At 52.7% G+C, this 22500-nt stretch overlaps 1 protein-coding gene across 4 annotated transcripts in view; it reads left to right on the forward strand.

The window, feature by feature from the left end:
- Window positions 1-22500, forward strand: part of flna (filamin A, alpha (actin binding protein 280)) — a 40390-nt gene that overhangs the window by 2040 nt on the left and 15850 nt on the right. For all 4 annotated transcript variants that reach the window (XM_079741387.1, XM_079741389.1, XM_079741388.1 and 1 more), the window contains exons 2-25: window positions 2472-2952; window positions 10953-11207; window positions 11940-12037; window positions 12749-12896; window positions 13011-13129; window positions 13272-13349; window positions 13505-13667; window positions 13856-14056; window positions 15709-15846; window positions 16732-16858; window positions 17003-17139; window positions 17689-17885; window positions 18083-18196; window positions 18372-18515; window positions 18637-18760; window positions 19244-19404; window positions 19614-19704; window positions 19934-20103; window positions 20199-20316; window positions 20467-20579; window positions 20778-20927; window positions 21022-21340; window positions 21831-22004; window positions 22336-22498. In XM_079741387.1, coding sequence (XP_079597513.1) covers window positions 2583-2952; window positions 10953-11207; window positions 11940-12037; window positions 12749-12896; window positions 13011-13129; window positions 13272-13349; window positions 13505-13667; window positions 13856-14056; window positions 15709-15846; window positions 16732-16858; window positions 17003-17139; window positions 17689-17885; window positions 18083-18196; window positions 18372-18515; window positions 18637-18760; window positions 19244-19404; window positions 19614-19704; window positions 19934-20103; window positions 20199-20316; window positions 20467-20579; window positions 20778-20927; window positions 21022-21340; window positions 21831-22004; window positions 22336-22498 — 3872 coding nt within the window. In that variant the 5' untranslated portion in view covers window positions 2472-2582. The remainder of the gene's footprint in view (window positions 1-2471; window positions 2953-10952; window positions 11208-11939; window positions 12038-12748; window positions 12897-13010; window positions 13130-13271; window positions 13350-13504; window positions 13668-13855; window positions 14057-15708; window positions 15847-16731; window positions 16859-17002; window positions 17140-17688; window positions 17886-18082; window positions 18197-18371; window positions 18516-18636; window positions 18761-19243; window positions 19405-19613; window positions 19705-19933; window positions 20104-20198; window positions 20317-20466; window positions 20580-20777; window positions 20928-21021; window positions 21341-21830; window positions 22005-22335; window positions 22499-22500) is intronic.

The raw sequence follows: 22500 nt of genomic DNA on the forward strand, positions 1-22500 counted from the left end.
GAGGTTAAAGGGTTGTTATGGAGGAAGGGGCATTCTTCAGATTCTCCCTAAACCAGAAGCGAGTACACACACACACACACACACACACACACACACACACACACACACACACACACACACACACACACACACACACACACATACACACACACACACAAACCTTCTAAAATGGTTGCTGGTCACACTTGCACTATTTGGCCATATTTAGTCACACACTCAGAGCGCTGCTTTTCCTCAAGAATGTAGTTAAAAAATCAAATGATCAAAACGACTGGAAATCCATCGTAATTTGGGGAACACATCTGGTCAAACTTGGGCTTCCATCATAGTAGCAGCCCTCAATCCCTTAAACACTAGTGCAAACACATAGTTCATACAAAACAGTAACCCAATCCAACACAATAGGCACCAACACACAAGGACAAAATAAAGGTCCCCCTTATTTATCATCTACGTCAGACTTCAATGAACAAAACAAAACAAGGACACAATTATTATGGACTTGTCTTGGGGAGAGATGCACAATACTGTGAAGGTTTGTTTAGAGACACAATACTGTGAAGGTTTGTCTAGAGACACAATACTTTGAAGGTTTAGAGACGCAATACTGTGAAGGTTTGCTTAGAGACACAATACTGTGAAGGTTTAGAGACACAATACTGTGAAGGTTTGTTTAGAGACACAATACTGTGAAGGTTTAGAGACACAATGCTGTGAAGGTTTAGAGACACAATACTTTGAAGGTTTAGAGACACAATACTGTGAAGGTTTAGATACACAATACTGTGAAGGTTTAGAGACACAATACTGTGAAGGTTTGTTTAGAGACACAATACTGTGAAGGTTTAGAGACACAATGCTGTGAAGGTTTAGAGACACACTACTTTGAAGGTTTAGAGACACAATACTGTGAAGGTTTAGAGACACAATACTGTGTAGGTTTAGAGACACAATACTGTGAAGGTTTGTTTAGAGACACAATACTGTGAAAGTTTAGAGACACAATACTGTGAAGGTTTAGAGACACAATACTGTGAAGGTTTAGAGACACAATACTGTGAAGGTTTAGAGACACAATACTGTGAAGGTTTGTTCAGAGACACAATACTGTGAAGGTTTAGAGACACAATACTGTGAAGGTTTGTTGAGAGACACAATACTGTGAAGGTTTAGAGACACAATACTGTGAAGGTTCAGAGACACAATACTGTGAAGGTTTGTTCAGAGACAATATATTGTCTCTGAACAAACCTTCACAGTATTGTGTCTCTAAACCTTCACAGTATACTGTGAAGGTTTAGAGACACAATACTGTGAAGGTTTAGAGACACAATACTGTGAAGGTTTAGAGACACAATACTGTGAAGGTTCAGAGACACAATACTGTGAAGGTTTAGAGACACAATACTGTGAAGGTTCAGAGACAATACTGTGAAGGTTTAGAGACACAATACTGTGAAGGTTTAGAGACACAATACTGTGAAGGTTCAGAGACACAATACTGTGAAGGTTCAGAGACACAATACTGTGAAGGTTTAGAGACACAATAGAACACATTGACCCCCACGATGTCACACGTGTAAGCAGCGGTCCCAACACACAGCTGAAGACATTACGGTTCTAATGAAAACCACAAACCTTGGACTTATCTCCCACAAACATGACAATATAACACACATCTACACTTGTGGACACAACCTTGGTGTGTGTGTGTGTGTGTTCTTACCCAGTCCCATAGGGCAGCCTAAAGTCCAGGGCAGAGAGTTTGTGTGTGTGTGTGTGTGTGTGTGTGTGTGTGTGTGCCTCAGCATTACGGGTTACGCATGAATATTTAGCTACTACTCGCTGCCATGGCAACAGCACAGGACCCTGCGTGCGCTCATGTCGGCCCACCTGTTGTACCCAGGGTGTTGGGGACCCTCCCCAAGAGCCTCCATAGTAGAGGGCCCCCCCAGACAGGGCCCCAAAGCAGGGGCCCTGTCTGGGGGGCCCTCTAATCAGACCTCCCCCCTGGGTCGGTGCTTTAGAACAAAGACTAGCGAGTCTGTGTGACAGGGGGTTCGGGGCTTCTGGAAGTCTGTCTTACGGGGGAGCAAGAAGATGTTCAAACGTGTGGTTCCTGGAGGAAAGCTCAGGTAGTGTAGTAGGACCAAGGATGGGAAATACAAATGCTCAGTGGCCCGAGTTATGACCACTGCGCTGCTATTCAAGTCCTCCTTGACTTATATTGTGTGTGTGTGTGTGTGTGTGTGTGTGTGTGTGTGTGTGTGTGTGTGTGTGTGTGTGTGTGTGTGTGTGTGTGAGAGAGAGAAAGAGTTTCCTACTCTTTACCAATACAAATGGCATCCCCTCCCACTTCTTGGCCCACATGCTTTGAGACTGATGACCATCGCATGGACTTTCCTTGCGAAATATCTCCGGGCTATCTCTACTGATGATCTTCTGTTTTTTTCCTCACTTCTATCTCACAGACAAACCACAACGGGAGAAAGCAAGCGTTTAGAGAGGGAGCGGTCCTGAGAGCTGAACAGACTCCACCCTTCACCCAGCCAGTGAACGGAGAGACACCCGAGAGCATAAAAATGAGCGGCTCCCACCCCCGCCTCCACCAGAGCGCCGCGCCCGCGCCCAACGCTCTCTCCCCCGACAAGGACGCAGAAATGCCCGCCACGGAGAAAGACCTGGCCGAGGACGCCCCCTGGAAGAAGATCCAGCAGAACACCTTCACCCGCTGGTGTAACGAGCACCTGAAATGCGTCAACAAGCGGATCGCCAACCTCCAGACGGACCTGGGAGACGGCCTGCGGCTCATCGGGCTCCTGGAGGTCCTGTCCCAGAAGAAGATGTTCAGAAAGTACAACCAGAGGCCGACCTTCCGCCAGATGCAGCTGGAGAACGTCTCGGTGGCTTTGGAGTTCCTGGACAAGGAGAACATCAAGTTGGTCTCCATAGGTAAGTGACGGAACGCCTAGTTGGAGCTTGAGTTGAACCTTGTTTGCCGTGATCCGGTACAGTTGGTCGTATCGGTCCATTCAAACCCTCCGGCCCGGTCCGGTCCTCATGCCCGGTGTCCGTTATGTTGGTGTTGTCGCACGCTGTGCATGTTGTAATGTGATCAAAGACTTTAAAGGGACAGGCCCTCCCGACTAACTGAACAGCTGTCGTCTGCACAGCCCACAGACACCCAGGTGAAATCAGATCGCTCCAGCCTTGCCAAAGGTTTTGATTTGAGCCGATAGTGGCGACGCCTCCACGGGGAGAGCCAGCCGAGACCTCAAGAACTGCGACCGCTTCTTTAAACTCCTCGGAAAGCTATAAGCATTTATTACACAAACCAAAGTCTTACTGGAAAGTTCTACTTGGTAGTTTGGGCGCAGCGTCTCGTCAGTAGCTGAGCCGGGATCGCCCAGAGCGGGGTCCATCCCGAGCAGGGCTCTTCCCGGGTGTAGCCTTCTCTCGCTCCGCTGCTTCCTGCCACATGCCGGTGGCTGGATGGGCCGGACCGGGCCTAGCCCGAACGCATTCGTCCAGGATGTAGTTACGGCCTAGTGGGCGAGGCAAAGCGAAAAGCTGGAGTAGCACAGACAGGCCTATTGTTTTCGCTCATGTTTTGCAGTTTGCTCAATATCCACTGCATGAGATATTTAATGGCTTAAAATTAATGCATGAGTAATGCACATGATGGGAGAACATAAAATTAGGGATCCGAGCTAAACTGTAGAGTGTGAGCTGACTGAATTAATTTTATCCCATATCCCGGCCTGGCGAAGACCACCAACAGACTGTGTGAATGATTGCAGCACTTGCACTGATTAACAGGTCATGTCCATCTATGGATACGACTCCTTGTACCCTGGGGCCATGTCTCCTGCGCTCTGCCCTCCTTCTCCCCTTCAAAACCGTCTCCCTAGACCCAGCGAGCTCAAAGGGCCGAGCCGTCCTCTCCCCAGCCGGTAGAGGAAGAGGGCAGGGCTGTGGTTGGATGTAATCTCCTGCAGCATTCCATGGGCAGAAGGCCTGCTGATGAAGATCTGGTCAGGGTCAGCTTACCGAGGGTCCAGAGTAGACTCCTATAAGGTTACGGCCCAACATGGGGGAAACAATAACCAATAGGCTCCGTTTACTTCTTTATTGTTCCTGCTGACCCAGCCTTGTAACATTGGGAGCCCGAGGTGCCACATTGCAGGCCGCTCCAGCACACATGTCTGTCCGTCCGTCTGTCTGTCTGTCTGTCTGGGTTCGTCTGCCCAGCGCTGAGTCACCCGTGCTGCTCACTTCTGACTCACGGCATCCGGAGAGGGTCGGCCCGCTAGCGTTCCACTTCCTTCTTTCTGCACCACCTCACACACCCAGGCACACCCAGCACCCTGTTCCCACCACCCCCAACCAGCTCGTTAGGTCCTGCTTAAACAAGAAGCTGTGTTGTAAACAGTCAGATCCTACTTACTGAGTTAATTGGTGTTTTCAGTGTCTAATCTCCGACGGTCTATTGTCTTTCTCTCACTCCAACCCCTCCCTTGAGATATGGAGTGTGGTCGTGTCTCAGAACAGTCCTCCCACTGTCCTATCCATCCGGGTGTCGATGAGGTCTCTTATGGGCTCTGCCGTGCCCTGGCCCGCTGAATGTCATCCGGCCGTCAGCAGTCAAGGCCGTGCCACTTGACTTAGACTCCTGAAGTCCGCTCGGACAGAACAACCTCCCGTGGGCTGGACCGAAGGGTGCAGAAGATGAACAGTATAGCATACATTAATTGATGTGGTGTCATCCCTTTAGGCTATCATTTTAAATAAATGCTCTTTAGTTTGTGTGTGTAAGTGTGTTTGTGTGTGTGTTCCACTCTGCTCATCACTCCCTTGTTCGGAGTCCCATCCCTTAACCTGCAGTCTTCTTGGAGCCTCTCTCTAACCTTCGTCAGGCTCTGTCCGATTTGTGTCGACATGGACTGAAGCCGCGCCGTTTCTACCAAACCTTTCGTTAAGAAGCTTTGAACGTGCTGACAGCTCAATCATTGAAAAATCCCCCCCTTGAGGAGATCAGCGTTTCTTATCAGCTTCATGTCGGCAGCCCCTCCCGTGAAGTGGGCTAGCAGCCCTCTATGAAACCGGCCCTCCACTGAAGCAGTGTCCCGCCCTGTGCAAACAGAGAGGAGACGACAGCCAACCGTAGCGGCTGTACTGCCGTTGGAGTTGTTCCCCCCATCTCAACAGTCCAGGGGTTGGACCCAGGTCAGGCCCTGGTGCTGGAACCAGGGCCCGAACCTGGAGCCGCCTGGGGGCCCGCCCTGGAGCATGGGGAAAGCAGGGTTGGTGGGAGGTCGTGGGGACGACTCCGCCTCCGATACCTCACCTCCAGTACCTGTGATTTTATTTTCATCAGTCTCAAGGAAAACAAGAGTAAGAAGAGGTGAAAGATGTGACAAGCGATGAAAGATGTGTGAGAAACTGTTTCTTTCGGACTGTGGTCGTGCCAGAACCATTTTGCATGTCAATAGGTTAGTTTTGTGTGTCTACGTATTTATTTCAACAGTATATAATGGGCATTAGTATCCAGTGGTCTTAGTGCTCTGAAGTCTTTCAGTGAGAGAAACCATTTAATATTTGTCCAATAGATTTGGTCATAGTGCATCACTTCCGCGCAGCTCATTATCAATAATATGGCTTCCTGTTTGGACTAACATGGAACTGGAGGACAGCCTCCATTTCCAACAAGTCAGGCGCACGAGCGGATGATGAAGAGACCAGAAATTCTGCGTCTGTCTTTGTGATCTCCTTTCATCAAAGTGTCCTTATGGTAGAGGACTTCTTCATCAATGTCCTTATGGTAGAGGACTTCTTCATCAGTGTATCCTCATGATAGAAGACTTCTTCATCAGTGTATCCTCATGGTAGAGGACATCTTCATCAGTGTATCCTCATGGCAGAGGACTTCTTCAACAATGTGTCCTCATAGTAGAGGACTACTTCCTTACAAACAAGGATTCCCTGCAAGCTACTGGTCTGGAGCACACATTTACCTTTCTCTGTAATCATTTGGAACTGGCCAAAAAGTGTACGTCGCCAGAAGGAGAAAATGTTGGTCTCCCACGACCCGCTCCTAGTTTCAAGATGCTTGTGGAGAAACACCAAAGCCTTTATCAAGGCCAGGTGATGAACGCTTCCCACTCACCAGCGCTCTTTGTCCTCCCTTCACCTCCTCAGCCACTTATTTAACTTGCTCCCTCCCCCCCCCTCTCTCCCTGGTTCTAACATTTCCCTTAATTTTCGTTCTCCCTGCTTTGTGTTTCAGCCTTTTCTGTCCCGGCGGCTTTAAGATAATATTTGTATGTCTTTCTGTTCCTCAAACAGCCTCTGCCCTCAGTGTTGGGCTTCAGAAATGTCCTACACAGCACTTTTTTCACCCCCCTTTTTTTCTCTTCCCCCTCCAACCCCTGGGTTGGTCTCCCCCTTCCTCCTGCTCCCATGTCTTGTCCTCGCTGCGCTCTCCCTCCACCCCCTCGCTGTAACCAGAGCCCGCAGTGGGTGGACTGCCAGCATCCAGTTTGTTTCTGCCCTTTTAAGGCCAAAAAACCTTGAGGAACTTTTCCAAGAGGGAGGGAGGGAGGGAGGGAGTTAGCAAAGGAGAAAGGGAGAGAGAGTGAGGACATACATGAAGGTGGGAGGAGGGAGAAGGAGCTCTTCAAGGGGAACAAGAGAATGCAAAGTAGCGCTGGTGTGGCCCTGTTTCTGAGGGGGAGAGAGAGAGAGAGAGAGAGACAGAGGGGGGAGAGAGAGATCGAGGGGGAGAGAGAGTCAGAGCGGGGGAGAGCAGGTTAAGTCACAGAACCAAGGGGAAGCGTTGTATTACATTGTGTCTTTATCTCAAGTTGACGTTTAAGAGATGTTCCTTTTAGCCTGTATTTGAGTGTTTATCTTTATTTTCACCCACAATACGTTGGCACAGTCTCAAGTCAAACAGTACTTCCAGGCCTTACGGTTTTGCATAGAAGTTTTTCCTGTGTTGTAATTTATTTCAACTGTGTGTGTGTGTGTGTGTGTGAGATAAGGCTTGCATGGAATGTTTGACATTTTCTCAGAATGCCACATTAGCCGGGGAGCTAACCGCCCTCCTACTTCCGTGTGTGTGTGGGTTCACCTCACTCATCTAGCACATCGTTTTGTGCACGATAAACCAGCCGAAATGAAATGTGTCCCACTCACACATATACACACACAACGCCTGGAATGTTCTGGGTAATTTGAGGCCATTTTCCAAGGCAAATCAGAGAGGTGCATGGTAGTGTGGGGGAAGGACTCCTGCAGGGTCTGGTTCTCCATGAGTCTCTGTGAGGAGTCGGGGGGCTACGTTATGACCCCCCCCCCTCCCAGCGCCGGGGGTCATGAATGAGGATGATGTCATGGAGGTCGGCAGCAAGCTAATGTGATGAGTCATGGGGGTTTAGGAGTAAAAATACAGAATCCCATAGGCGTACACACACTAACTCACGGACCCCGCATTCCACAACTAGACGCTGGACAGCGCAAAAACAGCAGCCGGCCTCACCTTCAGACACACAGACACACAGACACACAAAGACATACTGACACACACACACACACACACAGACACAGACACACAGACACACTGACACACAAAGACATACTGACACACACACACGCAGACACAGACACACACCCACCCACCCCGGGGATGGTGGTGGTTGTGAGTCAGAAGAGGGGGAATGCGCCTGTCTGTGTCCGTATAAGGCCTCTGCAGGCCGGGGTGGACTGTGGTCTGCTGGGAATGCTGACGGATTCCTAGCGTGTTTAGTGCCTTTCCTTTCTGTGCTTGTACATGAGAAGGGGATCAGACGGAAACATGTGCACACGCACGTCAAACAAAAAAGGAAAGAGTGAGCGCGTAGTGGGGACATTCCCCCAGGGCCCGCCTTAGTGAGCTCCGCGGGGAGGCCTGCCTCCCATCGGCCGCTGTACCCGACTGGCTCCCGACCGAAGCCGCTGGGTCTCGTAGAGGGGAAGGAACCGGGGCACCTGGCGCTGCCGTGCCACAGTCGGTAGGGCCACGCCCGGGGGACAGTGGAGCTCCATGAAGAGTGCAGTCGGAGGTGTCATTGTGCTCGGGTCAAAGCAGATGGCCCGTTGCCGTTCACTGCTCAACCAATACGGACCAGCACCTGGACGTAGGGCTGAGCCCGGTCCAGCCCGTTATAAAGCTTTAACGGAGCAGGAATGAAGGAGGAGAAGCAGGCATTCGTTTAGATAACATGTCCGCCTTCCGATCTGTTGAGGCCGCGGTTGGCTGAGGGCTGTTGATGCAATCATGTGTTTGTGTTTGGAAAATGTCTGCAGATTTATGTGCCGCTGTATTTCACGCCCCCTATCACATGCCTGAAGCCTTCCACAGGTATAGACCTGCTGGAACGCTCTTTAATCAGTCTGCCAGTACGCTGCGTTTGGGCAATATTTATCAATCTTTCCTCTGCCCTCTGGCTGGATCGGCAGCCCACATCTCCCCACCTCTCCCCTCCCCTCCCCACCTCTCCCCTCCTCTCCCCTCCTCTCCCCACATCTCCCCACCTCTCCCCTCCCCTCCCCACCTCTCCCCTCCTCTCCCCTCCTCTCCCCACATCTCCTCTCCTCTCCCCTCCTCTCCCCACCTCTCCCCTCCTCTCCCCTCCTCTCCCCTCCTCTCCCCACCTCTCCCCTCCTCTCCCCTCCTCTCCCCTCCTCTCCTCTCCTCTCCCCACCTCTCCCCTCCTCTCCCCTCCTCTCCTCTCCTCTCCTCTCCCCACCTCTCCCCTCCTCTCCCCTCCTCTCCCCTCCTCTCCCCACCTCTCCCCTCCTCTCCCCTCCTCTCCTCTCCTCTCCCCACCTCTCCCCTCCTCTCCCCTCCTCTCCCCACCTCTCCCCTCCTCTCCCCACATCTCCCCACCTCTCCCCTCCTCTCCCCTCCTCTCCTCTCCTCTCCCCACCTCTCCCCTCCTCTCCCCTCCTCTCCCCACCTCTCCCCACCTCTCCCCTCCTCTCCCCTCCTCTCCCCTCCTCTCCCCACCTCTCCCCTCCTCTCCCCTCCTCTCCCCACCTCTCCCCTCCTCTCCCCACATCTCCCCACCTCTCCCCTCCTCTCCTCTCCTCTCCCCACCTCTCCCCTCCTCTCCCCACCTCTCCCCACCTCTCCCCTCCTCTCCCCTCCTCTCCCCTCCTCTCCCCACATCTCCCCTCCTCTCCCCACCTCTCCCCTCCTCTCCCCTCCTCTCCCCACCTCTCCCCTCCTCTCCCCACATCTCCCCTCCTCTCCCCTCCTCTCCCCTCCTATCCCCACCTCTCCCCACCCCTTCTCAGGCTGACAAAGGGAGCCACTCTGTTGCTATAGAGATTCAGCCCAGTCAGTCAGAGTTCCCATAGTGACAGACGCCATGCAAACATGGCATTTCCCTGACCCTTCACTTTATCACCCCGTGGAGCCCAGTGACCGCTCTATGGGGAGAAGCCAAAGGGTCCTGTACCTTTTAAAGATTAGCAAAATATGAAAAATTCTCCCCCTGCCTGCCCTCGACCGGCCACCATATCGGCCACCCTCAGCTGCATTGAGTGGATCCCAGTGGCCTGCCTCCCAGTGGCTCACTGGCCTCCATCATGTTGTGGCCCCAGTGGCCTCAATCTCAGAGGTTCCACTGCCAATCGAAGGCCTTCTTCTGATGGATGAGGTCCTGATTGCCGGGAGGTTTCTGTTCCTCCAGTGGTCGGGTATTCCCCCAGCATCACAGGCTGGTTGTTTGAGTCCAGCACACTGGTCCAGTGTAACAGACTTCACACCTCTGACCCCTCAATGGTCACCATAGCTCCGGCCTTCTTCTGGAATGTCTTCCTCCACCTACTCTGCTGTCATCACTGTGGAGATCAGAACTGATCAAGGAGTGTGTGTGTGTGTGTGTGTGTGTGTGTGTGTGTGTGTGTGTGTGTGTGTGTGTGTGTGTGTGTGTGTGTGTGTGTGTGTGTGTGTGTTTGGGGGGGGGGGGGAGTTCAGAGGACATTCTTGAGATGGTTGCACCAGGCTTCAACATGCGGTTAACAGGTCCACCCATGGTTTCTCTGTTGCCTCAATCCTAACCACCTTATCTGAAAGAGGAAGGCCCATAATGTACACACTTTCGCACATACCCCACCCATCCCCAAAGGGCTTGGCGCGTGCAATCACCTATGCTGTGTGTTTTGTGTGTGTGATGGTTTCTCATGTCTAGGCAAAGGATTGTGTTGCTTCGCTTTCCCCTCATCTGTGCACGATGTTCTGTCTTAACACAGAACCTCTGTAAAGCATGAGGAAATGACTCTGGCCTGGCGTGGCTCAGGCATGCAGGCATCATATTCAGTTATTGTGAAGTTGGTTATGCTACCTTGGGCTGCATGGAGCTTTGTTCAAATCAGTTTTAACATAGCAATGAGGAAGAGGAGAATGAAGAAGTCCATGAGTTGGTTCACTGCCACTGTTTTTTTTTTTTTTAAACCCATTAATGCCGATGAAATATAGTTTCACCCGTTTACTCACCTTGACCCGAGATTGCTCAGCCCTTTATTTCCGGCTGTTGCGCAGACATTTCCTCTGTGGGTGTGACGGGATTTGGGCAAGTACTCTTCTGGTCTTCTCTTTTCTTTCATGATTCATCCAGAATTTTTAAAAATGATTATCATTATCCGGACACTAATCCTGTTCTCTACATGATATATATATATATATATATATATATATATATATATATATATATATATATATATATATATATATATATATATATATATATATATATATATATATATATATATATATCTCAATAATAAATAATAAAAAAAAACATTTCTCATATCCTGGTCTGTATAACAATGCATTAAGAGGTAAGAAGTGACAGTAGCAGATTTGGCCCCTACCCTCCCTAATGGCCTGTCCCCCTGACCTCCAGACTCTAAAGCCATCGTCGATGGGAACCTGAAGCTGATCCTGGGTCTGATCTGGACCCTGATCCTCCACTACTCCATCTCCATGCCCATGTGGGACGAGGAGGAGGAGGCAGACGACTCTGGCCGCCAGAAGACGCCCAAACAGCGTCTGCTGGGCTGGATCCAGAACAAGCTGCCCGAGCTGCCCATCACCAACTTCAGCAAGGACTGGCAGAGCGGCCGCGCACTGGGAGCCCTGGTGGACAGCTGCGCTCCAGGTAAGAGTCGCCGTGGGGTACCCAACCAGGTCTCATTGAGGGGTAGAACCCTCCCTTTGAGGGGGGCGGGCCAACGAGGGGCAAGCAACCACATTGAAACACGCAGTGCAGGATGCAGCCTGTTGGAGCCATATGGAGAGGTGTCTCTGTGAGGATGTGGGGTTTATGTGGATCTGCGCCCGTCGAATCGAGGTAGAGGGGTTGACACGTGTACTTGTGAGGGGCCGACGGAGGTTTCACAGACGCCGAGTGGACAAGAGGAACAGGGTGAAGGAGATGAGTGGAGCGAAGGAGAGCCCTTTGAAGAAGGCTGGGGGCGGTGAGGAAGGCTCTGTTGACGCACTAGGAGGTCTGGCATACCTCTCCGCCAGCCGGAGAGATAAGGACATATCCATCCGTGAATTCCGAAAAATAATAGACCTGCCTTACAACTGCTCCAGCTATGTCCTTTGGAGCCGATTAGAACATTTAGAATTTCGAATCATTTGTAGCATGAAGACAAGGGGATCTCATTCGGCTATCGAAATCATTCTGAAATTCAATCTGCTTTTTGGATGTATTATCCAGTCCCTGAATCGGGGGTCAAGGTGCCCCAGATTCCGCTCACTTGATTTACCTGGCGATGATGAGATGATAAAATGAAGAGGGTTTACCAGCACCACTAAACATTATTGAGCTGGTAGTCCTGGATTTCTGTCTGTGTCCACGTTAAACCCCCTTGATTCCCCTCAGGTCTCTGCCCTGACTGGGACCAGTGGGACCAGAGCAAGCCGGTGGACAACGCCCGGGAGGCCATGCAGCAGGCGGATGATTGGCTGGGGATCCCCCAGGTAAAGAGCTGAGCAGGACCGCCACTGATGGACCCTTCCACAAGTTCCTAACAAAGGACCTGTTTTTGTTGATGACTTGAGTTCACCAGATTAGGAAGGAGGTGTGGTGGAGATAAATGTTTTAAAAATGCATCCCACAGCAAGCTTGCTGTCTCGGTTAAACCGCTGCATTAACTCTTTTGTATGTTACGCCGTAAAGTAAATTCCAACCGTCGACATAGATTTAGAGTGGGTGGCCGTGTATTCATCGACTGCATAGTTGAGTTGGGGCTGGCCCCCTTTCTCTGTGCGTGTGTTGTGTTGGCATGGCTGGCATAGCCGATGGCGTGCCAACGGTCGGTCTGTGGTCGCTGGCATTCTTGCTTTCAGTCTGCTGACATGTCCCCCAGTGGAAGTGGTTGTGAATGAGGGTGGGTGCGTCTCACTGTGCGTGCGACTGGGTCTGATTTGGAATGATTTGTGGTTGTTGCCGTCACAAGTCTCAGGTACCGTCATTGAATCGGGGTTCGGTTTGGGTTGTGGTCGGGTTCTTTTTGAAAAGCATGCCCCTCTGCTGTAGATGTGTGCAATAGTTGCCATGGCACCAACCTCCTATCAGGCACTGTCAGGAAATAGCTCATGCAGAACAGTCTGTGTGTGTGTGTGTGTGTTTGTGTCTGTGGTAATTCACAATGCGTCTTATTTTCCGTCCCCCTCCCCTCGGTCTCCTAGGTGATCACTCCAGAGGAGATCGTTGACCCCAACGTGGACGAGCATTCGGTCATGACCTACCTGTCCCAGTTCCCCAAAGCCAAGCTGAAGCCCGGCGCTCCCCTGAGACCCAAGCTCAACCCAAAGAAGGCGCGCGCCTACGGACCAGGTACCCACTGGTGACCCCGGGAACCCCAAACCCCCCAGTGCTCCCATCAACAGCTAGGGGGGATCTGAGGGGACGGACGCCGTTAACCCTTTGTTCTACCTCTCTCCCGGCCAGGTGTGGAGCCCGTTGGCAACGTGGTGATGAAGAAGGCGGTGTTCACCGTGGAAACCATCAGCGCTGGGATGGGCGAGGTGTTGGTGTACGTGGAGGACCCTGCAGGACACAGAGAGGAGGTATACCCTCCCTTTGTCTCGCTCTCGGAACCCTCCATTTTCTTTAACTCCGTACACCAACACATTTACCTTGCACTGAAGATGAAAGTTTTCGTTTTTCTGGTTCCCTGAACAGTTATCAGTTTTTTCGTTTGTTCTTCAGGCTAAAGTGACGGCCAACAATGATAAGAACCGCACCTACTCCGTATTCTACATTCCCAAAGTCACTGGAATGCACAAGGTAATTGTTTTGAGTTTCTACGTTTTGCAGTCCTATTGGCAGCCCCTTTGAGGATGTGTTTGGCCACAGATATGTGCGCTCTCCCTGGTACCCAAGCTGACCAGGCAGGGAGCTCTGGCTCTCTGAACAGTAACTCATCCTCGCTGCTGCGCTAGGTCACGGTGCTGTTTGCAGGACAGCACATCTCCAAGAGCCCCTTTGAGGTTGAGGTTGGCATGGCGCAGGGAGACTCAACCAAGGCCACTGCCCAGGGACCTGGCCTGGAGCTGAGTGGAAACATCGCCAACAAGGCCACCTACTTTGACGTTTACACCGCAGGTCGGTGTCGATGTGCCTGACTGGTGCAACAAAGTAGTTAGCACCTTGAAATCTTTAATAGATGTCGATTCGGAAGACCCTTTATCCAGAGGAACTGCATTTCAATGCATTATCCGTCAAAAAACGTTCCCTCCTCTTGTCCTTTCCCTTCCAACCCTTGCTTTGCTCCATCGCCACTCCTCCTCCAGGCGCTGGTGTTGGGGAGGTGGAGGTGGTGATCATGGACCCCACCGGTAAGAAGAACACGGTGGAGTGCACCATCGAGGACAAGGGCAACAGCAGCTACCGCTGCACCTACAAGCCCACCCAGGAGGGCCAGCACATCGTCTACGTCACCTTCGCCGGGGGGGCCATCAGCAAGAGCCCCTTCACTGTCACCGTGGGAGAAGGTGAGGGGGGAGACGGGAGTAGACGGGGAGGGTTCAGAAGTAAGGTGACATGTCCTAGGAGTGGGGAATACTAGGAAAGAACTGGATTACTACTACTACTACTACTACTACTACTACTACTACTACTACTGCTACTGCTACTAGGGCTTTGAGAGAAGCTTCACTTCATCAAGAGGAAGATAAACCCTTTATTTTGTCTGGCCCTAACGGTTTCCAAACAGGAAATGGATGAAAGGAGGGTTTAATATCAGGGAGGGAAGGAAGGAATGTGGAATGACATGATGGTTGTGAAAAAAAAGAGTAAAGATGGAAATTTAAAGTACACCACTATTAAATACTACCTCCTCTGGAGAAATGTAGATGACTATTAAAAGTTAAGTTTTACTCAATCTAATGCCAGGTCACCATTTTTCCTGGTCACCAATTGGGGCCAATCAGATCCAGTCTTTGTAATCGGTATGTTGTTGGTATCGTATTTGTTTGGTATCTTTTCTGCAGTTGAATTGCAGTTTTTGGTTCCTAATTGATTTTGTTTTTACAATCCTGCTTTTTCATACTGATAAAAAAAAAGAATAATAATTTTACAACTTTACTTCCTTCTCCCATGTGTCTCAAAGTTGTAAGTGGTTGTGTGTCCTCTGTTTCCTTTTACTACACTGGATTCTTTGTCTGCTCTTTATGCCTTCTACTCTTCTACTCTCCCCCCCCCCCCCCCCCCCCCATAGACGCCTGGTGGTATCTCCTCTCTCTCCGGAGCCGCCTCTTCCTTCTGCTGTCATTTCCTGTTTCCTGGGATCTCTCTTGGGTACCCACTATGCCTCTGTCTGTCTGTCTGCCTGTCTGCCTGTCTGTCTGTCTGTCTGTCTGTCTGTCTGTCTGTCTGTCTGTCTGTCTGTCTGTCTGTCTGTCTGTCTGTCTGTGTGTGTGTGTGTGTGTGTGTGTGTGTGTCATGTCTTTACTTGACTAACTTCCCTTGGTTGCAGTTGTCTGTCACCTTGCCCCAACAAGGAGGCTGACTATAGCATCCCGAGTGCTTTGTTTCCTTATTTTGAGTCCTAAAGCTGCACATGGAAATACTTGCCCTAACTAGCAGTACATTAAAGTGCTCTTGTGATTTGGTCTTAGTTTTTTTTAATCATAATTTTCAGCATGGTAGTTATGTCAAATTGAGTTTTATTGTGTGTATAATGCACTGCAGACATATAGATATGGTGAATATAGAATACAGTGTTGACTCCAGTTACAATACAGTGCTGACTCTATTTAGGTTAAGTAATTAAGTAAGTTAGCTCTGTGAAAACTGTATTCTATGAAGGAAAGCTTCTCAGTATCCTGAGCATTGGGGTGTCCAGAGTTTGGCCCCATGACTCAGCTTTTCCAATTTCATATTATTAATAATCAGGCTTTGTCACACTGCTTCCTGCAGCGATAACTCCATGTCTAACAGGCGTGGTTGAGTGTTCAGTTCTTCAGAGGTGCAGAAGGGTTGTGTTTCTGTATCGCTTCCCCCGCGCCTCATTCCTGTCCTCTCCGCTGAAACCACAGCTGTCACATGTGGTTGATATCTTGCAGTCAGAATTGTCACCAGTTATGCCAGCCCGCCAACGCCTTCTGCTGCTCTGTGGCTAACGCTCTGTTCCCGTCTGTTTCAGCCTGTAACCCTAGCCTGTGCAGGGCCAAGGGCCGCGGGCTGCAGCCCAAGGGCCTCAGGGTGAAGGAGACGGCCGACTTCAAGGTCTACACCAAGGGAGCCGGCACCGGGGAGCTCAAGGTCACCATCAAGGGCCCCAGTGAGTGAGGCCGCTCTAGCCAATAGCAGAGCTCTATTCCCCGCTGCATCAACCAATAGCAGAGCTCTAATCCATGCTGTATTCTCCACCACCATCTTCCCCTCTCGCCTCTCACAATCTGAACCCAATCTAGTGATATTTAAATGATGCGTTTATTTACCGTTGTTGATTTGTGTCGTTAACATGTCTTCCAATTGTTTACAACGACAACCAGAACTAGCTCTACAAAACACTTTTTGGACACAGTGTTAACATGTCTGTTTGGACACAGCGTTAACATGTCTGTTTGGACACAGTGTTAACATGTCTGTTTGGACACAGCGTTAACATGTCTGTTCGGACACAGTGTTAACATGTCTGTTTGGACACAGCGTTAACATGTCTGTTTGGACACAGCGGCGTTACCATGTCTGTTTGGACACAGTGTTAACATGTCTGTTTGGACACAGCAGCGTTAACATGTCTGTTTGGACACAGCGTTAACATGTCTGTTTGGACACAGCGTTAACATGTCTGTTTGGACACAGTGTTAACATGTCTGTTTGGACACAGCGTTAACATGTCTGTTTGGACACAGCGTTAACATGTCTGTTTGGACACAGTTTTAACATGTCTGTTTGGACACAGCAGCGCTAACATGTCTTGTTTGAACACAGAGTTAACATGTCTGTTTGGACACAGTGTTAACATGTCTGTTTGGACACAGTGTTAACGTGTCTGTTTGGACACAGTTTTTACATGTCTGTTTGGACAGAGCAGCGTTAACATGTCTGTTTGGAAAAGTTTTAATATGTCTGTTTGGACACAGCGGAGTTAACATGTCTGTTTGGACACAGTGTTAACATGTCTGTTTGGACACGGAGTTAACATGTCAATGTGTTGCAGAGGGTCTTGAGGAGCCATGCAAGAGGAAGGATCTGGGAGACGGAGTGTATGGCTTCGACTACTACCCCACCAACCCCGGGACCTACAGCATCACCATCACCTGGGGCGGGCAGCACATCCCTCGCAGGTAGACACCTGTGGCAACCCTTAACCAGACCGTTAACCAACCGGGACCAGCATTGTTCCACACAGACTGACTGACAGACAGGCAGACAGACAGACAGACAGACACACCCTTGTTGCTCTGAGTGATGCGGTCTGCTCTCCCCAGCCCCATCGAGGTGAAGATCGGGGCGGAGGCAGGTCAGCAGAAGGTGCGGGCCTGGGGCCCCGGGCTGGACGGAGGCGTGGTCGGGAAGTCGGCTGACTTTGTGGTGGAGGCGGTCGGCGACAACGTGGGCACGCTGGGTGAGGGACGCACACCCTGAGGGGGAACGACGGCCATGATGGCCCGCTCTGGGAGGGTGTTTAAAGGCCCCATCAATCAGTGTTGTTCATCAAGCCTGGCTAGAAACAGGAATATGAATATTGATGCAACATTACCGCTCAAATGGGCGTCACGCTTTGCCATCAGTACTAGTGCTTTTACTCCTTAAACAGGGATGTAAGAGCCCTGCCACTGATCAATCATGTCCTCCACCATCTATTGAAGGACGGACAGGGTGGGGGTGGGGGATGAGAGCACCGGCTGACAAGTTTGGAGAGTTGAGGTTCTGCTCTATTTACAGATGAGCTGGTTGAGCTGGGCTAGCTAAACTGGGTTAGCTAAGATGGGTGCGCTAAACTGGGTTAGCTTAAATGGGTGAGCTGGGTTAGCTTAGCTGGGTGAGCTGGCTTAGCTTAGCTGGGTTAGTTTAGCTGGGTCAGCTGTGCTAGCTGGGTGAGCTGGGTAGGCTGTGCTAGCTGTGTTGGAGCTGGCAGCTCCATCAGACCGGCTGACGTCCCGCTGTCCTCCAGGCTTCTCCGTGGAGGGGCCCTCCCAGGCCAAGATCGAGTGCGACGACAAGGGCGACGGCTCGTGCGACGTGCGCTACTGGCCCACGGAGGCCGGGGAGTACGCCGTGCACGTGCTCTGCAACAGCGAGGACATCCAGCACTCGCCCTTCATGGCAGAAATCGTCAACCCGCCGGGGAAAGACTTCTACCCCGACAAGGTGCGAGCGTCAACACGCACACACACACAGCCGGCGAACCGGGAACAACACCGAGGCACCGCACTAGTAGAGAGTGAACACGCATGCACGCACCCACAAACATTTAACAGACGGTGAATCGATGCAACGCGAGAGTGCTAAAACCTGCCGAGTTGCCCCCTGTCAGTTTATGTGGTTCCTGATGTGTGGCTGTGCAGGTGAAGGCCTTCGGCCCCGGTCTGCAGAGCACTGGCCTGGCTGTGGGGAAACCCACAGAGTTCACCGTCGACGCCAAGCTGGGAGGCAAAGCGCCTCTGAAGATCGTGGCCCAGGTACGAGCGGGTCTGGGGTTGGCGGGGCATGTTGTCTGCCGTGGGAATGAATCGGTGAGGAGGGGACTGCGAATGACTTATCCCCTCCGGGTTAGCCTTCCTCACGTCCTCTGGAACGGCCAACGTTTGTAAGAGAAGGATTGAAACCCATCTGTTGCTCCCCTGGCGCCCGCAGGACGGGGAAGGGACCCCCGTGGACGTCCAGGTGAAGGACAACGGCAACGGGACGTATGCCTGCACCTACATCCCCCGCAAGGCCCTGAAGCACACGGTGATGGTTTCCTGGGGCGGGATCAACATCCCGGAGAGCCCCTTCCGGGTGAGCGCTCAGCACCACTGAACCGTCAGTGGCTCAGTCCCCCGGCTGAACCCTACGGCGTCCTTCCTGCGGAGGCCCCCCCACCTCTTAACCGGGCTGCGTTGTGTTCTTGTTGGGACAGATGACCATCGGCGCAGGCTGCCACCCCAACAAGGTGAAGGTGTCTGGACCAGGAGTGGCCAAGACCGGCCTCAAGGCCTTCGAGCCCACCTACTTCACGGTGGACTGCGCCGAGGCCGGCCAAGGTGGGCGTCTGTCGGATGGACCAAGGAGGATGAGAGTGTTTACTTAGATCACTCGATTATGTTTGTCATTGTGTACCGTTAAGCCATTGAGCAGACGGCTCTATCCACATCGGCTGACAGTGAATGGGGTTTGACCGCTTGCATCAAAGACGCAGTTTACGTGTAGAGGTCATTGAAGATGGTGTCCATGTATCTCTCTCTCTCTCTCTCTCTCTCTCTCTCTCTCTCTCTCTCTCTCTCTCTCTCTCTCTCTCTCTCTCTCTCTCTCTCTCTCTCTCTCTCTCTCTCTCTCTCTCAGTCTACATGTAGACTGCCCCCTTACCACATGGAGAATGTATATAGTGTATTGACCTACCACTATGCATGCATGCGGGTTGGTTCTAAACGTAGGAAAACGCATCCCAAGTATTCCACATTATTGTTGATTGGACAAAGCTATTGGGCGGCAGCGATTGGACCAACATGGTGTCATGTCAAACCTAGGGGACATCAGCATCGGGATCAAGTGTGCTCCCGGAGTGGTGGGGCCAGCCGAGGCCGACATCGACTTCGACATCATCCGCAACGACAACGACACCTTCACCGTCAAGTACACACCGCCTGGCGCCGGCAGCTACACCATCATGGTGCTGTTCGCCGACCAGGTGGGTGGGGCAAGAGTGTGTGTGTGTGTGTGTGTGTGTGCGTGTGTCGCTTTATTGTGTGTGTGTGTCACACAAATTGTGCGTGGGGATCACACCGAATGTGTCCTATGTGCAGGTCAGTGACGTCGACGTGTTCGGGTTGTCCGTTATATGTATTTATGTATTTATGTGTGTTCAGTGTGATGAGGCCCATGTCCCTGTGTTCCCAGGCCATCCCCATGACCCCCATCAGGATCAAGGTGGACCCGTCCCACGACGCCAGCAAGGTGAAGGCGGAGGGGCCCGGACTCAGTCGCAGTGGTGAGAGCCCCAGCACTGTTCTCCCCCACGGGGGTTAAATTCCACTAACACTCATTATTCGGAGCCACTGTTTGACCTCTCTGACGGCCGGTGAGGGTCCCGTGTTCAAGAGGCTGCAGGCTTCTCCGGGACGTCAGCCCGTGCCCCCGCAGGACGGAGGGCACGTCAACAGAAGAGGCGGAGCCTGCTTTTGCACCAACTATGGTATGTGTGTGTGTGTGTGTGTCAGGTGTGGACCTGAACAAGCCGACTCACTTCACGGTCAACACCAAGGGCGCCGGCAAGGCCAAGCTGGATGTGGCCTTCAGCGGGCCGACCAAAGCCGAGGCCGTCAAGGACTTCGAGATCATCAACAACCACGACAACACGCACACTGTGAAGTACACGCCTGTGCAGCAGGTAAGCGCGCAGAAACGAAACACACACCTCGTCCCCCGTCGTCCAGCAGGCAGTGTTAATGCCTAACGACGGACTCCCCCCCACTCCCCCCCCAGGGTGCCCTAGGGATGGCTGTGACCTACGGAGGAGACAACATCCCCAAGAGCCCCTTCAGCGTGGGCGTGGTGCCCTCGCTGGACCTCAGCAAGATCCAGGTCACCGGCCTCGGCAACAGTGAGTCATCCTGTGAGAGGGGAGGGGGGCAATCACTAGTAGGCTGCTGTCTGACACGGGGCCAGCTTCTCCGACCCCAGAGAAGCTCTGCCCAGCACGGCTTCACATGTCCCTCTGGTCTCTGTGTGACCCTCCCTTGTGTGATCTCAGACATGACTGTCGGCAAGGACCAGGAGGTGACTGTGAAGTCCAAGGGAGCCGGCGGCCAGGGCAAGGTCGCTGCCAAGGTGACCGGGCCTGCGGGGAAGCCTGTGGCCAGCAAGGTGAGCAGTGGTCCCCAGATCACGCCGGGCTCGGCGCTAAATGGTTCCCTTTAAGGCGTAATGCCTGATCAATATGTGAGCCTGGTTTTAAGTCACACACATTTTCAGGACAAAATGTGAAGTGTCTTTCAGGATTTGTATTGCACGCAGGAATATTGGCTGTGTGAAAGCCTTGGTTCAGTCCCATGTGCGTTGCAGGTGGAGCCGGGCCTGAGCCCGGAGACCAGCCAGGTGAAGTTCATCCCCCGGGAGGTGGGGCCGTACCAGGTGGAGCTGACCTACGACGGAGCTCCTATCCCCGGCTCCCCCTTCAAGCCCACCGCCTACCCGGCCACAGACCCGTCCAAGGTGCCCTCCTCCGGTCCTTGAACCCGGACCCCCCCCCCCCCTGTGTTGTCCTGGTGGCCTTGCGGTCCGGTCCTAACGATGGCCTCTCCCTCAGGTGCGGTGCTCCGGCCCAGGCCTGGAGCGGGCCAAGGTGGGGGAGACGGGGGAGTTCGTGGTGGACTGTACCAACGCCGGGCCTGCCGAGCTGACCATCGAGATCATCTCTGACAGCGGCACCGAGGCGGAGGTCCACATCCAGGACAACGGGGACGGGACCTACACCATCACCTACATCCCTCTCTACCCGGGCTCCTACACGCTGACCATCCGCTACGGGGGCCAGGATGTGCCCAACTTCCCCGCGCGCCTCAACGTGGAGCCGGCCGTGGACGCCAGCGGCGTGCGCGTCTTCGGGCCGGGCGTCGAGGGCAAAGGTAACGTCGGCGCGGGTCGTCCTGTCGGCCTGTTCTGTGCGGTGTTAACGATGATTCTCCAACGCGCCTTTCCAACCCGGGGCAGTCGGAGAGCCGTAGTGCCTTTTAGGTAGGGTTTAGTTTAGTCGGTGAGCCCCGTTCGTGCACCGACAGGGGAAGGGACGTAAGCTCGTGGGTGCGGTGTCTTGCCCCTGGGACACCTCCACACTCGGCTAGGAAGGAAGCCAGGGTGTTCGCTATCTCGTCGTAGCATTGCCCTAGCTAACGGACTGGTGTCGCATCTTTTATAACGATGAATGAATCTAGATTTGACCCTTCTTGGCGTTCACCTGACACTCTGCTCGTAGCGTTCGCTCGTTTTCGGTGGCCAGCAGAATTGACATCGCACACGCTCTCACACATCTGCTCTGAAGCGTTCTCACCCCCCCTGACACCTCTCCCCCCCCGACACCTCTCCCCCCCCGACACCTCTCCCCGCTCTGCTGTGTAGGCGTGTTCCGCGAGGCCACCACAGACTTCACGGTGGACGCCCGTGCGCTCACGCAGAAGGGCGGCGACCACATCAAGACCCTGATCAGCAACCCGTCAGGCAGCCGGACGGACGCCCTGGTCAGGGACCTGGGAGACGGGACCTACAGCGTGGAGTATACCCCCTACGAGGAGGGTGAGTAGTACAGCCCCTACCAGGAGGGTGAGCACTGTTTTATACTCTCCAGAGTAGTTGCCACCTGCTCAGAGGCCCCTGAGCTGGCTTAGGCCTCTGAGAAAGCTTAATACAGTGACTCTGTTCCCCAGGACCCAGAGGGGCCCCTGAGAAGGCTTAATACAGTGACTCTGTTCCCCAGGACCCAGAGGGGCCCCTGAGAAGGCTTAATGCAGTGACTCTGTTCCCCAGGACCCAGAGGGGCCCCTGAGCAGGCTTAATGCAGTGACTCTGTTCCCCAGGACCCAGAGGGGCCCCTGAGCAGGCTTAATGCAGTGACTCTGTTCCCCAGGACCCCACAGCGTGGAGGTGGCCTACGACAGCAGTCCGGTTCCCAAGAGCCCGTTCCGCGTGGCGGTCTCGGAGGGCTGTGACCCGGGGCGCGTTCGTGTGCACGGCCCCGGGCTGAAGGGGGGCATCACCAACAAGGCCAACAAGTTCACCGTGGAGACCCGGT

Source organism: Pollachius pollachius (genome assembly GCF_949987615.1).
Source record: "Pollachius pollachius genome assembly, chromosome: 8".
Taxonomy (NCBI): domain Eukaryota; kingdom Metazoa; phylum Chordata; class Actinopteri; order Gadiformes; family Gadidae; genus Pollachius; species Pollachius pollachius.